Here is a 15217-nt window from a genome sequence, read left to right on the forward strand (position 1 = left end):
AAATAAATAAATAAATAAATAAATAAATAAATAAATATTTTTTTAAAAAAATCTAAAATTATAGGTACTAATTGAAAAATAGTTTTCTTAATTAAAAAATATTTAAATAACCTTTAAGTAGGACTAAAGCCCAAAAATCATTTTACAAAATTAATTACATTTCATAATGCAAAATTCAAACAGTAGATGTTTATGTAATAAAAGTAGAAGTCTCCCTTTACCCACCTTCCCAGAGATAACCATGGTTTAACTTTGATTGCAGAAAGTTCTTAACAATGCTAGAAGGCCAGTAGGAACCTGCATAAGTTCTTGAGCCAGGAAGAAATGCAGTCAGCATTGGGCTTAAACATAGTTCTGCTGAATGCTGGGGGCCTCGGCAGATAGGAGGCAGAGCCCTGAGGCAGGAAAAACGGCCAGCGTCTCTGGGCTGACCAAGACAGTGATGAGAAACTGGCCATAGCTTGGTACATTTGAACAGCACCTGGAACTCCTTCTGTGGGATTACTCTGAAATACATTTTGCTTTTCATTTCATGCTCTTTATTTACTTGTTGTCTTTTAATTGGTGTATTTTTTTCCAGCTTTGTTAAGGTATGATTGACAAATGAGAATCGTATATATTTAGGTTGTACGAGGTAATTTTTTAAAGATGTGTAACATGATGTAATGTACATGTACATTGTAAAATGATTACCACAATCAAGGTAATCAACACATCTATCACTTCACAGAGTTATCTTTTTTTTTCTTATGGTAAGAACACAAGATCTCCTCTTAGCAAAGAGTATTCATTTATCTCATTTATCTTAAAATTGAAAGTTTGTATACCCTTCAGCCAATATCTGGCCATCTAAAAACCATCATTCTTCACTCTGGTTCTACGAGTTGGACTTTGCTAGATTCCACATATATGTGAGGTCATGCAGGATTTGTCCTTCTGTGCCTGGTTTATATCACTTAGCATAATGTCCTTGAATAGCACCTGTCTCTGCTAGAATTATGACGCTATAATAAAAGATACCTTTCTTCTAGTAAATGATTGTAATGTCTTTTTCTTTTTAGTGGGTTGCTTTTACCCAAAGTAGTTGAAGATCGTGGCACAAAGAGAACAGACATTGGAAATCTTGGGAGTGGAATATATTTCAGTGATTCACTCAGGTTAGTATATTGTATATACTATATATTATATCCTTAATTCTGTTACACCCATCACCAAGGATTTATTACCAAGTAGTTGCTACGTGGTTTCCCATCTTTCCTTTGTGAGGGATTTTTCGCCCGAGAAACAGATCATTGAAAGCAACCAGTTTTCTCAGTAAGCTATAGAAACGTGTCTTTTGTGGTGGAGACTTGGGGAAATTGTATTTTAAATCATCTCAGTGATTTTACTATCTTGAGGGTCTTTACATTTTTTTTACCCAGTTAATCCTTACAAAACCCTCTCAGGTCAGTTCTATTATTATCCCATATCACAAAAGACTACTGAGTGACACTGAGGGTATCTTGCCTAAGGTCATATAGCATTTTGTCTTTCTCCAGGACCAGCATTCTTAACAGCACAGGACCTCGTCTCAAAACAACTTATCTATTATAAATAAACTCTGTAGGCCTAGAATAATATCTCATCTTCAGTATCCTTGTTAATAATTAAATTTGTCTTCATAATAGCCACAATGTATTGAACACCTTGGGACACATGGGTGGCTCAGTTGGTTGGGCGTCTGCCTTTGGCTTGGGTCATGGTTCCAGGGTCTTGGGATCAAGTCCCGCGTTGGGCTCCTTGCTCAATGGGGAGTCTGCTTTTCCCTCTGCCTGCCACTCCCCTGTTTGTGCTCTCTCTCTCTTTCTCTCTCTAACAAGTGAATAGGTAAAATCTTAAAAAAAAAAAAGAATTGAATCCCTGCCCTGTGCAAGGCACCAGGCTAAGTGCTTAATATACATTGTCTGTAAACCTCACAAGTGGTATTGTGACATCATTTTATGAAAAGGAAACAGACTGATGGAGGCTAAACAACTTGCATAAGGTCACAGAGCTAGTTATAGGATGGAGCCTGGGTTCAGGCCCAGGACAAAGGATAATTATCCAGGATATTTAAAGAATTCCTACAAATCAGTAAGAAAAAGATAAAGAGCTCAATAAGCAAATGTACAAAAGACATGAGTAGGAGCCTAATAGAAGAGAAAACACGTATAGACAATGACATTTGAAAAGATTCATAATCAACAACATGCAAATTAAATTATAGTATACCATTTTACACCTATCAACAACAACAACAACAAAAAGTTTAGCATCTCTAGGTGTTGGCAAGTCTCTAGAACAGTCTGAACTCTCAGACCGTGTTGGTAAGCCCTCTTGAGGAAATGTTGGCATCATCTGCTATAGCTGAAAAGCATAGTGGATAGTATGACTCAGGAATCCTATAGATTAGCTGGCCTGTGAACCAGGAAGCAGTGGTTCTCAATCCTGGCTACACATTGGAATCACCTGGAAGAGATTGTTTTAACTTGAAGGACTTTTTTCCAATTAGTACAGTATAATATTAGTTTCAGGTGTACAATATAGTGATTCAACACTTCAGTGCAGCACTGAGGGCTCATCACAAGTGCCGTCCTTAATCTCCATCACCTATTTCCCCCTCCCCCCACCACCACCACCTCCCCAGCTGGAGGAGCTTCTAAATATTACTGGTGCTGATTTCACCCCAGATCAGTTAAATCAGGATCTGCAAAGGTGAGGTTTGGGTATCAATAGTTTTTTAAGCTCCCTGGATGATTATAATATCATTTACTACCCTAGTAAGTAGACATAGACCAGGAGGCATGTACAGGAATGGCCAGGAAAACTGTAATAATGGAACCCTGGAAATGATGCAGATATCCATTGACAGTGGATTGAATCAAAAAATTTTGGTGTAGTCGTCCATGGAGTGCTATATGGCAGTTTCAACCAGTATACCACAGCTAAACTGTCTAATGCATGAGCCTTAGAACGTAATATGGAGCAAAACACTGCTGTGTGATTCTGTATGTATGCAAAGTTCAAACACAAGTAAAACTAAGCATGTTGTTGAGGGACACATACCTATGCATCAATACTGTAAAAGAAAGAAAAAATAATATATACCGGAAAACCAAGATAGCGATTAGATTACCTCTGGGCGGTAAGGAAGGTGATGCTACAGAGCAACGTAGAAGTCTTGATGATGCTCGATTTCTTAAAGTAGGCAGGAGCCATGTGGTTGTTTGTCTTATTATTCTCGAAACTTCAAATTTATAGTATAAATGCCCTTTCTGTATACAAAATATTTCAAAGTAAATTTTTAAGATGTCAAGATTTTTTGAAAATAAATTGGCATTTCATTGAGTTTAGCCAAGTTGAAGTCCTTGGTGACTTTGGACAGAGTGGTTGCAGTGGAGAAGCCAAACTGCAGCGGACTGAGGGGTGATGGGCAAGCAAGCAGGTACAGGCAGCCACTGAGAAAGGCAGGGGATGGAGAGGGAAGAAGCTGGCACGTAGTCAAGGGTCGCAGGTTTGGTGGTCACAGGGAAGGAAGGTTATAGGAGGAATGGGGGAAATGGATTATTTTTTTTTTTAAAGGGGCAAGTCTTGGGGCACCTAGCTAGCTCAGTTAGTGGAGCATGCAGCTCTTGATCTCAGAGTTGTAAGTTCAAGCCCCGTGTCGGGTGTAGAGATTAGTTAAAATATTTTTTAAAAATAAAAGATAAATAAAAGGGGGCAAGTCTTGGGATAGAACAAACACTTTTATATTTGGGGTCTTGATTTTTAGAAAAATAGAGGTCTGTTCCAAAAATGCTGCTCCCAAAGGTGTCCTAGCCTATGCTCCTTAATTGCAAAAGTGGCTTTTTTAAAGCTGCTGAGTCCTGAAGAAAGTCAACACAAGATCTTTCATTTAGATGTCATTGGAAATTTTTGTTTCTCCATTTGGATTCAGAAGCCTTTGTGAGAGTACAGTGCCCATCTTTCCCTTTGAGCAGTTCTTATTTGCCTGGTATTTCATGTTCTCTCTGAGCTTCAGTACAGAGAAGTAATCTACTTTTTTTTTTTAATTGAAAAGGTGGAGGATATTCCTTCTCTTTCATTACTTTGGCGTTTACCGTACCAAAATGTGTGTGTTTTAGTAATTAATAAAGATTTGGTGAAACGGTGGAATTCATCCATCCCTGGAAGAAAGTACTTTGAGTACTGCCTAGCACAACAGAAGGGCAATATATGTGTTTTTCACATTAAAGTTTTAGACAAATAAGTGAACAATAAAGTTCTAAATTGAATCTTCAGAGATATTTCAGTAGCAGTAAAATTTGGAACATTCTACCAGCAGAGTCATTTAGACAGTATTTCACATATAGAAATGGATAACGGATAATAAAATATTGTTGCCATGTAACGATAAATTACAAAGACGTACTTCTTCCTTTCCCAACCCAGTACGAGTATTAAGTACTCCCACCCAGGAGAGACAGATGGCACGAGGCTCTTGGTCGTCTGTGATGTAGCCCTCGGGAAGTGCATGGACTTGAACAAAAAAGACTTCTCCTTGTCGGAAGCACCCCCAGGTTATGACAGTGTCCATGGGGTACGAGCAACAGGCACTGTCACCACAGACTTCGAGGTATTTATTTCAAGAAACGGGCAGAGAGACTCCTGTTTTTATTGAATATGCTTAAGTTTAAATAATTATTGTATATCTGTGACTCCCGGAATTCAGTATTTTCTAAATTAGCAAACCTGAAATTCTGCTTTTTTGAGAACATTTGCCAATAAGGTTTTTTTTCCCTCCTCCTATTCATTTCTGTTGGTTCTAGGATGATGAATTTGTTGTATATAAAACCAATCAGATTAAAATGAAATATATTATTAAATTTTGTATATCTGGAGATGAAATAAAGGACTTTCATCCTTGTAATACTACTGAATTAGAGGAATACAGACCTGAGTTTTCAAATTTTTCGAACATTGAAGGTAAGACAGTTTTCTTGAATGCTGTTTTATGTGATATTTATAGAACTCAAACATTTTATTTTTAGAGGAATTTCTGCTCATGTTCAGCAACCATATCTATGACTTCATGTATAAATATTCTATTTCCTTTTCTATTTTGTAAAACTAAAAACCAGGACTCTTGAGAGAGGTTACATGATCTCACAATCACATACTACTTCATTAACGTGCCTAAGCTGAGCTCATGCACCTCTGGATAGCCAGTGCTAAAGACCGCTGGGGCAGTTTAAGATTTCGAAGCACAAAAAGTGTCACGGGGGTTGGTGAAGTGGACAGAAGACACACCTTTAGAACCAGGAAGCTCGGGTCCGAGTATCAACATGCCACTTACTAGGCTGTGCAATATGGAACAACTTACATCAGCTTTTGGGGCCTCAGGTTGTCTGTGTGGCAAATGAGGTCAATATCTGCATTAAGCGAAGGTACTCCCAAAACTGTAATATGCAGCTTAGATATTAGTAGTAGAATTACACGAAAGAATGATAGCTTCTCAGAAAATCGTAAGCCCAAACTATTATAAAATTTAAAAATAACATTGTAAAAACACATTAACATTTTTAACCATGATTAGATTATTTTTTATCAGAAATGGATGACTTCACGTATAAGAAAATGACTCCTGTTTTTCCTCTGGGAGCATTAAATGAAATGTCTGCCAAGAGAGTGTGTATTTACATATCTAATCATGTGTGTATTTTTATTCCACTTGGTATAGAAGGGGAACATTTTTTTCATATGCTGTATTAGAAGTTTGATTTAGTGTTCCTTGGATTGGAAGTCTAAGGAATCTCATATTGGTGACATGCTTTTGTGGCACAATAAATAATAGGGACTGACCAATCAAAATTACAGGCCAAGGAGTGGAGATATCTAGATTAATGCATAAACTACACTTATAAATTCTTAAAGACTTTCGTGTTCTTGTGTGTATGCTTAAATGTATGTCTTTCAAGTGGTGGTGTGACTCTAAATTTTCAAGATGAGTCCTTGGGGTCTCTAGATTAAAAAGGCAGAGTGTCTGTTATGAAGGCTGCCCCCATTTTTCTCATGTGGGTCCACTTACTTTACAGCATTGGCTATTGAAAATCATAAAATGCTGCTTGTCCATTTTTCCTAAAATATAATGTATGAAGGGAAGGGGAAGGAATAACAATTAAGATAACAAAAACAGACAGTGCAGGGATGGTTTTAAAAGCTAACATTATCATTTTTAATGTGTAGATTATCAGTTAGCAGACACCAAACCTTTCAGCAACATCAAGTCCGGCCTTCAGGATGTCTCTGGCAATTCAGTTCCTCTTGAGGATGTTCACATCAAGGGGAAAATAATAGACTTCGTAGCCCAGGTATGTTCTTTGTGGTTTTACAATACTTTAAACAGATAAATGACAATTTGATTATAGTTGCATGAATTAAACAAAGCATGCATTTCTAAAATTTGTTTATTCATTGAGCACCTACTACATACCAGGGACTGTTCTAGGCTCTAGGCATACAGCGATGAACAAAAGAAAAACTGCCCTGTACAGCATACATTTTACTGGTGGCCTAGGCAAAAAACATGGTGAATAAATAAAATACATCATATGTTAGATGGTGATAGGTGCTTAGGGGAATATCTAAGCAGGGAGTATAGGAGCTGAACAGGAGGGGAAGGGTTAGAACTTGTAAATAGGACAGCCAAAGAAGGCCTTACTGAGAAGGTGACATCTGAGTACAGACATGTAGGAAATAGAGGAGACTAAACCTTGTGGACATCTAGGGGTCGCTTATTCCAGGTGGAGAAAACAGCATGTGCAAAGGCCCTGTGGTGGGAGCAAGCCTGATATGAGCAGGGATATCAAGAAGGCCACTGTGGCTACAGCAGGGTAGAAAGAGGAAGCATGGCAGGAGATTGGATCAAAGAGGTGGTGTGGGGGTCAGCTCACATTAGGACACAGGACATACTGTCCTTAATTCTGAGTGAAATGGAAGCCTTTAGAAGATGTTTGGCAGAGAAGTGGTGTGGATCTCACCTGTTTTAATAGGATCACACTAGCCGCCATGTCAAGAACAGTCTGAAGAGGATCAGTTAGGAGACATCTTAGGTCAAGTTGTCTGGAAAACAGACTCTAGGTGGAAATTCGTTTTCAGGAAGCTTGTTGGGAAGTGCTCTCAGGAACAATACCTGTAAGAGAGCAAGGGAGTCAGGACCTGGCAAAAGGAGACGTTGAACCATGATACATCTAACATATGATGCATATGAGTCCTGAGATGATCTCAGAAGGAGCTCTGAAGCTGAGATGGCCCTTCAGAGATGTTCTGAATTGAGGCCAGGGCACCAGGCTTTGTGGTTGCAGAGGGACCAGTCACTGGATGTGGCTGCCTATGGGAAGGGGTCATAACCTTGGATGAGGCGGTCCATCTTTTGCTAAGGACAGCCTGGGGAAGGACTCACTAGATGACACTCCCAGCAGCCTTGGTCCTGAAAAGGATATCTGGGAGCATGTTATAGCACCAAATGTAGTTGACTGTTGAAGTAATTCAGTCAAGGATAACGGTGACTTGGACCAAAATGTTAGCAGTGGGGGTGGTAAGAAATGATTGGGTCTGGCAAAGGATTGAAGGTAGAGCCAGTAAGATTTGCTGATGGATGTGGAACATGAGAGAAAGTCAGGAGTCAAGGATGATACTAAGGCTTTTGGCCTGAGCAACTAGAAGGATCAGTCACATTTGCACATCCTGAAATGGGGAAGTGGTAAGAAGGGTAGTTTGGGGAAGACTATCAGGAAGTCATCTTTGGCCATATCACATGAGATGCTAATGTCCAGATGCAAAAGCCAACTGGGCAGTTAGGCATTTGAGTCTAGAGTCCAGGGTAGAGTTACCTTCTGGTGGGAGTCATAAATGGGGTTGTTGCCAGCACTTAGATACTATTTAAAGTTGTGATCACCAAGATTAGATCACCAAGAGAATCTTGCAGAGAGAGAAGACAAGGCCAACATATAGTGGTCCCGTAGAGGAGGCTGGGTCAGCAAAGGAGACAGAGAGGGAACGGCCAGTGAGACACACACGGGAAGCCAGGGTCTCTGGAAAGAATAACTCTGTTGAAGGCTGCTGATGGATCAAGTAGAATAAAGTGTGAGACCTGATGATTGGGTTTAGCAATGCGGAGATCACTGCTGACCCTGACAGTTGCCTCTGATGAAGTAGTGGGGTTAAAAGCTTAATTGGAGTGAGTTCAAGAGAAAATGGGAGGAAAAAAGAGAGAAATGAGACAGTAGCTGAAGAGAAGTGGGATCAGATTGTTTTCTTTTTTCTTTTAAGACGAAAGAAATCATAGCATGTGTGTGAGCCAGCGCAAGAGAGAAAAACTGATGATCCAGTAGGGGGAGTATGAGATGTGTGTGTGTTCACACCAGGAAGCGGTAACTAATTCTGACACTGTTCACCTGGAGACAGTGTCCGATCCCACAGGTCAGGGGCTTCGGCCCCAGGACTGCTCTCCTTCCCTGCTACCATTTCAGAGGCCAGTCACAGGGGCTTCTGGCTGATCGGCTGTAGATCAGAAGTTCCAAAGACCCCTTCCTTGCATTAGACTACTTTGCTAGAGCGGCTCACAGAACTCAGGGAAACATTTTACTTATGACATTAATAGATATTACAGAAGAGTATAACCAAGGAACAGCCAGCTGGAAGAAACGTGTAAGGCAAGGTGTGTGGGAAGGGGCACAGAGCTTCCGTGCTGTCTCCAGGCACGCCACTCTCCCTGAATCTCCATGTGTTCACCAGCCTGGAAGCTCTCTGAAGCCTGTCTTTTGGGTTAACACAGGCATGATTGATTATGAAATCACTGGCCATCGGTGATTGAACTCAATCTCCAGCCTCTCTCCCCTCCCCTGAGGTCCGAGGTTAGGGCTGACAATTCCAACCTTTTCATCCCTGTGGCAACCTGTCCCTATCCTTAGGTACTTTTCAAAAGTAACCTCTTTGACATAAACTCAGGTGTGATTGAAAGGGGTCTGTTATGAACACCAAGGCGCCTACATTATTCTTATCACTTAGGAAATTTTGAGGGTTTGGGGAGCTCTGTGCCAGAAACAGGTGCAAAGACCAAAATATATATTTCTTATTATAAATCACAGTATCACAGGGGAGAATTTCTGGAGATGCACTGTTCTTTAGGGGGGAAGGATGAGAGCTAATGCTCAAGGCCAGTTCTTGGCTTCAGCCGGAAGCATGCAGCTAGAACTCTACAAAAAGTTCATGAGCACACATGCAGGCAGGCTGCCAGTGTACTGGGAAGGCTTTCTCTTTTCTAAGATTTGACCTCATCATTGGTTCCTAAACACTGAAGACTGCACTGACCAACTATAAAGACCTCTTAGAAAAATAAGAACATCTGAGTCCAGTATTGTGATATTCTTCTCTCTTCAGAGGGAAATCAAATTAACTGTAGTGGTCACCTTAAACTGGGGAAATGGGGCATGGGGGGTGGGGCAGGGCATGCTACCCATAATATCTGTACCAGTTTGCATATGTCTGATTGCTGCCTTCTGGACCCACTCTGTCCATACCCACATCCCTGAATAGCTCAGGGAGACATCATAGACTTTGGGGAGAGCCTGATGTGGACTTATAGTAAATGTTAGACCTATACTAATCTCTTTGGAGCCACTTAGAAGCTGTGACCCAGTGGTTACCACTTCCTATGAATCAGGCCCTGGACTGAGTTTTTCACATGCTATATGTAATTCTCCCCAAGACTCTATGAGGTGAATGCTGTGATTACGCCCATTGTTTAGATGTGGAAGCTGATGTGCAGACACATGAACAACATGATAAAGCACAGATTTGAACCTAGATCATTCTGAATCTCAAGTCCAGCCTCTTTAACCACTATGCAGTAGTGTAACCTGGGATGGATCGTATAAAGCAGAGAATTTGGAGTTTGGAGGCTTAGGTTTGAATCCTTGCTCATTCTTTTCCAGGTCTTCAACCTTGCAGAAATTATTTAACTTCTTTGTCCCTCAGTTTCCTCAAATATAAAATGGAAATAATAATGTCTGCCAGTCAGCAAGTGGCTATTAAATACAATGAATATAAAGGACGTAGGGCCTTTTTTCACATGCAGTAGATAAAAAACTAATGAGTGTGTTACAAGGAGAGGCATACATCCTCTGTACATTACTTGGGATTAGACAGTTTGCACCATTTGATATTTTAAACCTGATGAAGCTTTTTCCATGGGTAACTTTGCCCAAAAAATAACTCACGATTTAGCAGTGAATTTTTCATTAATTTGTGATTAGACAGCTGGCTTGAAGATTGTCATTGAGAATCCAAGCAGAGGCCCAGCAGCAGGGACTTGTATGTTCGTGGGTCACATATTAGACTTTTCCTGGAATGAGTTTAGTGTTTTTAGTTTAATAACTAAACTAAAATAGTGGTTTCATCTGAAGGTGGAAAATTAAGACATTAAAAATTAGTACAGTGTATTAGTTTCTCTTCTAAGTCCTAGTAAAAATACCTCTATCATCATTACTGAAAATTTCTTGCTTTCTGAGTGCCCAGTCATACCATGTGATATGCAGAGAGAGTGAAGCTGATGTAGACCTGACCCCTGGGAACTCCCATGCAAAGACAGACCGGCTAACTAGATGCAGGCTGGACATCCACAGAGCAGGATGAAAACATGAACCCAAACCATAGGACAATTAGACAGTGATCTTGTCCAGCACTTACAGGTCAGGCATATGTGCTCTTGAGGGGTTTGGTAAAATTGGATATCCAAGAGAGAAATGAAGGGAGTTCTATGCACGGGGAACGTGTGTGATGTCCTCCTGGTCAGCAGTCTTCATGGCTTCTCTGTCAGGTGCTCTCTGACCTTCTCTGATGGCTCAGAGTCACCCAGACACCCAAGAAACTCTAGGATCCTAAAGGATCATTTCAGGCCGTGGCCTGTCTCCAGTTCCAGGGTGAGCCTGGTGAGCAGGTGGCTGTCACCAGCCAGCGAGGCCTTTGTTTACAGAACCCTGAGAGATTCAATCTCCTGGAGGGTGCTGACCTGCTAATTTGAGGACAAATTGTTTAAATATATGCCACTTAAAATTTTTTTCTCTGATGCAGCCTATATACTAGGGGCAACCCAGCTTACCATAATTCCAGTTGTGGACAGCATTATGGAATAAGTTTGTTTCCTTTACTCTTTTATTTTTCATTTCAGTCTCTTCCCAGAGATTATTGATGACAAATGGCTAAATATTTTTCCTTATTATTGTCACATGTTTAAAATGTTACTGTTTATTGTATGTCTAGGGTTTTGTTGTTGTTGTTGTTGTTGTTTAATTTTCAATTGCTTAAAGACTGGCCTTTTCTTAAGCAAGGGAGTGATGTGATAAGCACAGTCCATTCAGTAAAATTAATCTGGTAAGAATGGAGACAGCAGGTGGGAGTGGAAGAGAGTTGATTCAGGAGTTGGCTAGATAGGAAGAGATGAGGATATATGTCAAAAGCTGTGGAGGGCTATGTACAGAGAGTAAAGGAGGGAAATGCCAAGACATGAAAACAGACCAGATATAAGAACTATTCTGGAATTCTAGGCCCACGTGACACCAAGGAGGGATCAAGACCCACACAAAAAGAGGCTGTCTTGTTGTCCTCTTAACAAAAGCTGCAGTGCTTCTGTTAAGCCAGTGTTTGTAATATTGTAATACTAGGGACTTTTATTCCAGCCAAGGGCGTATGAGTTAGCTAAAGTTGCAGCTGGTACTGCAACTTTATAATGTGACGTGGACTCTGCACTGCAATTGTAGAATGCTCTAACTCCTGAAGCCAGGGCTGGGAATTTGAGAGACATGAGAAAAATTCAAGGAATTTAAAGAAAATATGCATAATAGTTTTCATTAATAGTTGTTCCTGCAAATGGTGTTCCATATGGTTTCATCAAGTATATGTATTTTCTTTTCTTCTTGAGGTCATTGTTTTTCAGACATATGCCAATCAAAGTTCTGTGCCAATTGAGGCAAGATATATTTTTCCTTTGGATGATAAGGCAGCTGTGTGTGGTTTTGAAGCATTCATCAATGGGAAGCACATAGCAGGAGAGGTAAGGGGAGAAAATGCACTGTGACTGCTCTTTGGATTCAAGGTCAGTTTCACATTTATCCAAATCTTCCTCACCTGAGTCCCTATAGCTATAAGGTTGAATAGCAGCCTTATCATGAAACAGAAATATTCTGTGAAGAACCAAGCATTTAATACAGTTGGCTTCCATTTAAACATCTGTCCCTGATTAACTGGTTTCTGTCCCTACCTGTCCAGTGTTCATCAGTCAGTGCCTTATAAATTCTTTGCCTAGCACTTCAAAACAGAGCAATTTCAATATCAAAAGTTTAAGACAGGCACAATGGAAAATTGGTGAAGCCTTTATATAGTTTTGCAAAAAACTGATCCTCTGCTTCCTGCTGTAACAGTCAAATTGAGTGATGTGACAGCTACTGTTGTTAACTTTTTAAGAAAGTTTGTACCAAAAGAAATAACAATTGATACATTCTTTGTTTATTCTAAGGATTAGCCCACAGTTGCAATAATAATTCATATTTTGTTAAATGTAAGATAAACTTATTATTTTTGTTCAACATAAAGTCCTAATCAAAAATTTTTTTTCTCTATTGACACTGAAATATTTTGGTCCCAACTAATTTCAAGAGATTTCTCTTTAGTTGGCCTTTTCTGATTTAAATTCTTACTAGCTATGTACATTTTAATGATCACTTTATATCAGTTTCCATTCACCTTAGGCTTTTAGTTGGTTTTGCCTAGGTTTTAATAAACATTGATGAAGTTTTTCTTGTTTAAGTCTGAAATCATTATTCATATTATGACTGGTATAAAAATAATCTTTTCTAGGTTAAAGAGAAGGAAGCAGCCCACCGTGAATACCGAGAAGCCATCCGCCAAGGCCATGGCGCATACTTGATGGACCAGGATGCACCCGTATGGCTTAAGTTACCCATGAGTCTAGCGTACTTACCAGAGGGGAGAAAGAGCTGGAATATGACTTGAAACATGAAGCCCATAATAGAAACTAAGATAACTTTGCTATTTTAGGCCTAGAGTTTAACTTGCTGTTAGCAAGGGGAGGTCCAGCTGGTCAGAACCGTTTGACTTACTTAAAGGTAGGAAGAAACGGTGTTGGTATTGCCAAACAAGTAAGAAGACCTATATCTGGCCTTGGGAACTGAGTTTCCCAGAAGTGACAACAACAAGAAAACATTTGGGGGTATTTAATCTTCATCTTCTGATAACAGAGTATAATATACAGTTGACCCTTGAGCAACACAGTTTTGAACTGCATAGACTCACTTGTAGGAGGATTTTTTCATTAAATACAGTACAGCACTATAAATGTATTTTGTCTTCCTTATGATTTTCTTTTCTCCCATTTACTTCATTGTGAGATTTTAGTATATAACATACAAAATATGTGGTAATTGACTCTATGTTATCAGTAAGGCTTCTGATCAATAGTAGGCTATTAGTAGTTAAATTTTTAGGGAGTCAAAAGTTGTGAGTGGATTTTTGGCTGCACAGGGGTCAGCACCCTCATTCAAGGGTTTACTGTATATACATTTTTCCTAGGACTAAACTTATCTAGCAATTTATCCAATTTTCACCAAGTCATATCCCAGGAAGACGTTTCTACAGGGTCCTGAGATAGGTCCAGATTGTTTTCTTTCATTGCTTTCATAGGGATAAAATATGGAGAATCTGAAAGAAGGAATAGCTATCATGACCACTAGATTTCTTTTCTTAAATATAAGATGCTTTAAATATGCCTTTGGCAGATATTAGATTTTGTGCAGTCAGTTTGTAATCATTATCTCCAGTGTAGGTATTTAGTTTTTGAGGACAGGGCCACATGCTTCAGATATTCCCTCTGAGGATGACACATTGCCATAGCATTGTGAAAATTTAATGTGGGGGGGGGCGAGTTACTAAAGATTAATATACAGTTAAAGGATAAATGATTGCTTCTGACGTCTAAGATAACCATTTGCAGAATGGAAATAAGCAAGGAAGAAGTCATTGTTAAACAGTTAATAATGCTACCCCTGGCCAAAGTGTATATATAAAAGCCTGGGGTTCATTTGATAGGCTGGCACTTAACAGTGTGGGATTATTGTCATAACTGAATTGGTCAGCATATTTCCTCCTTGATGCTAATTTATTTCCCTCAGAAAATGATCCACAGGAAAACAGTCTTCACAAAGGATATCACCTATGGATAAAGTCTGGTCAGAACCATTGCTAACCAGGCCTTTGGGTCTCCCAGAATGTATTTTGCCATCCAGCGACTGTGATGTCCTCACTCTAAAATATATTATATTAATAATATAATTATATGATGTATTATATACATATCATATGAACTATCAGAAGACTAGCAAAGTGGCTTTAGACATCCAAGAGACAGAGGTGAAAATCATTTGTGATTAAAATTATGTAGGGACATCTAAGATTTCAAACCTCATCACATCAGAAAGGAGGACAAAGTTGGAAGAAGTGTGTCTTGCACTGAAAGGTGCTCACCTACTTGAGTCTCCCCATATGCACCAAGATGCTAGCCCACTGGGAGCCCGTAGGGGATCCCCCAGCTCCCATACCTCATCTGTCCTCAGGGGGGCTTGTCACTCTGGAATTGAATTCACTTGGCTGCCTTGCAACTCTGCTTTCTGGCAGGTCAAGACAAATTACAGTTTTGTAAATTATCTGGCTTGTAACAGAAGTGACACAGAAACAGAACTGCAACCCCACACTATTATGCGGCAGTCTCTCAAATGAGACCCAGGCTTTGATGCACTTCTTTTAAGATCAAGCACTATGAACTGTTCAATAATCATCTCTTCATTGTTTATCCCTTCACTGGAATCCATTTCTTTACTCTTGCAAGTGGATATCCTTGATGTCAAAAGTAATCATTTACCCCTGAAATCTATATTAATCATTAGTATTATATGCTCCTAAACATACTAAGTTTCATGGCAGTGCAGCCAAGTGGACTGGAAGATATGCTTGGGGTGTTAAGCGTTTCTCTGTGTAGGTATCAGAAAAAATAGACCTAGCCTCTCTTTTTTTTGCCCCAGCCAGTCATGAGCTTATCTCCATATGCAGTGATTATAATACCCCTTTAAAAGAAAGTGAAGTACTTTTT

At 39.6% G+C, this 15217-nt stretch overlaps 1 protein-coding gene and 1 long non-coding RNA gene across 2 annotated transcripts in view; one reads left to right on the forward strand and one right to left on the reverse strand.

Annotated features, from left to right (window-relative positions):
- PARP4 (poly(ADP-ribose) polymerase family member 4) overlaps nucleotides 1–15217 on the forward strand; it is a 127280-nt gene that overhangs the window by 39034 nt on the left and 73029 nt on the right. The window contains exons 12-17 of the mRNA XM_008692105.2: nucleotides 1062–1157; nucleotides 4450–4633; nucleotides 4827–4983; nucleotides 6244–6368; nucleotides 11978–12109; nucleotides 12913–12999. Coding sequence (XP_008690327.2) covers nucleotides 1062–1157; nucleotides 4450–4633; nucleotides 4827–4983; nucleotides 6244–6368; nucleotides 11978–12109; nucleotides 12913–12999 — 781 coding nt within the window. The remainder of the gene's footprint in view (nucleotides 1–1061; nucleotides 1158–4449; nucleotides 4634–4826; nucleotides 4984–6243; nucleotides 6369–11977; nucleotides 12110–12912; nucleotides 13000–15217) is intronic.
- LOC103664267 overlaps nucleotides 6272–15217 on the reverse strand; it is an 84777-nt gene continuing 75831 nt past the window's right edge. Inside the window, exons 4-6 of the long non-coding RNA XR_568960.2 lie at nucleotides 7038–7189; nucleotides 6491–6570; nucleotides 6272–6393 (exon numbers count right to left, since the gene is read on the reverse strand). This is a non-coding gene — a long non-coding RNA (uncharacterized LOC103664267). The remainder of the gene's footprint in view (nucleotides 6394–6490; nucleotides 6571–7037; nucleotides 7190–15217) is intronic.

Source organism: Ursus maritimus, unplaced genomic scaffold (genome assembly GCF_017311325.1).
Source record: "Ursus maritimus isolate PB19 unplaced genomic scaffold, ASM1731132v1 scaffold_10, whole genome shotgun sequence".
Lineage (NCBI taxonomy): Eukaryota > Metazoa > Chordata > Mammalia > Carnivora > Ursidae > Ursus > Ursus maritimus.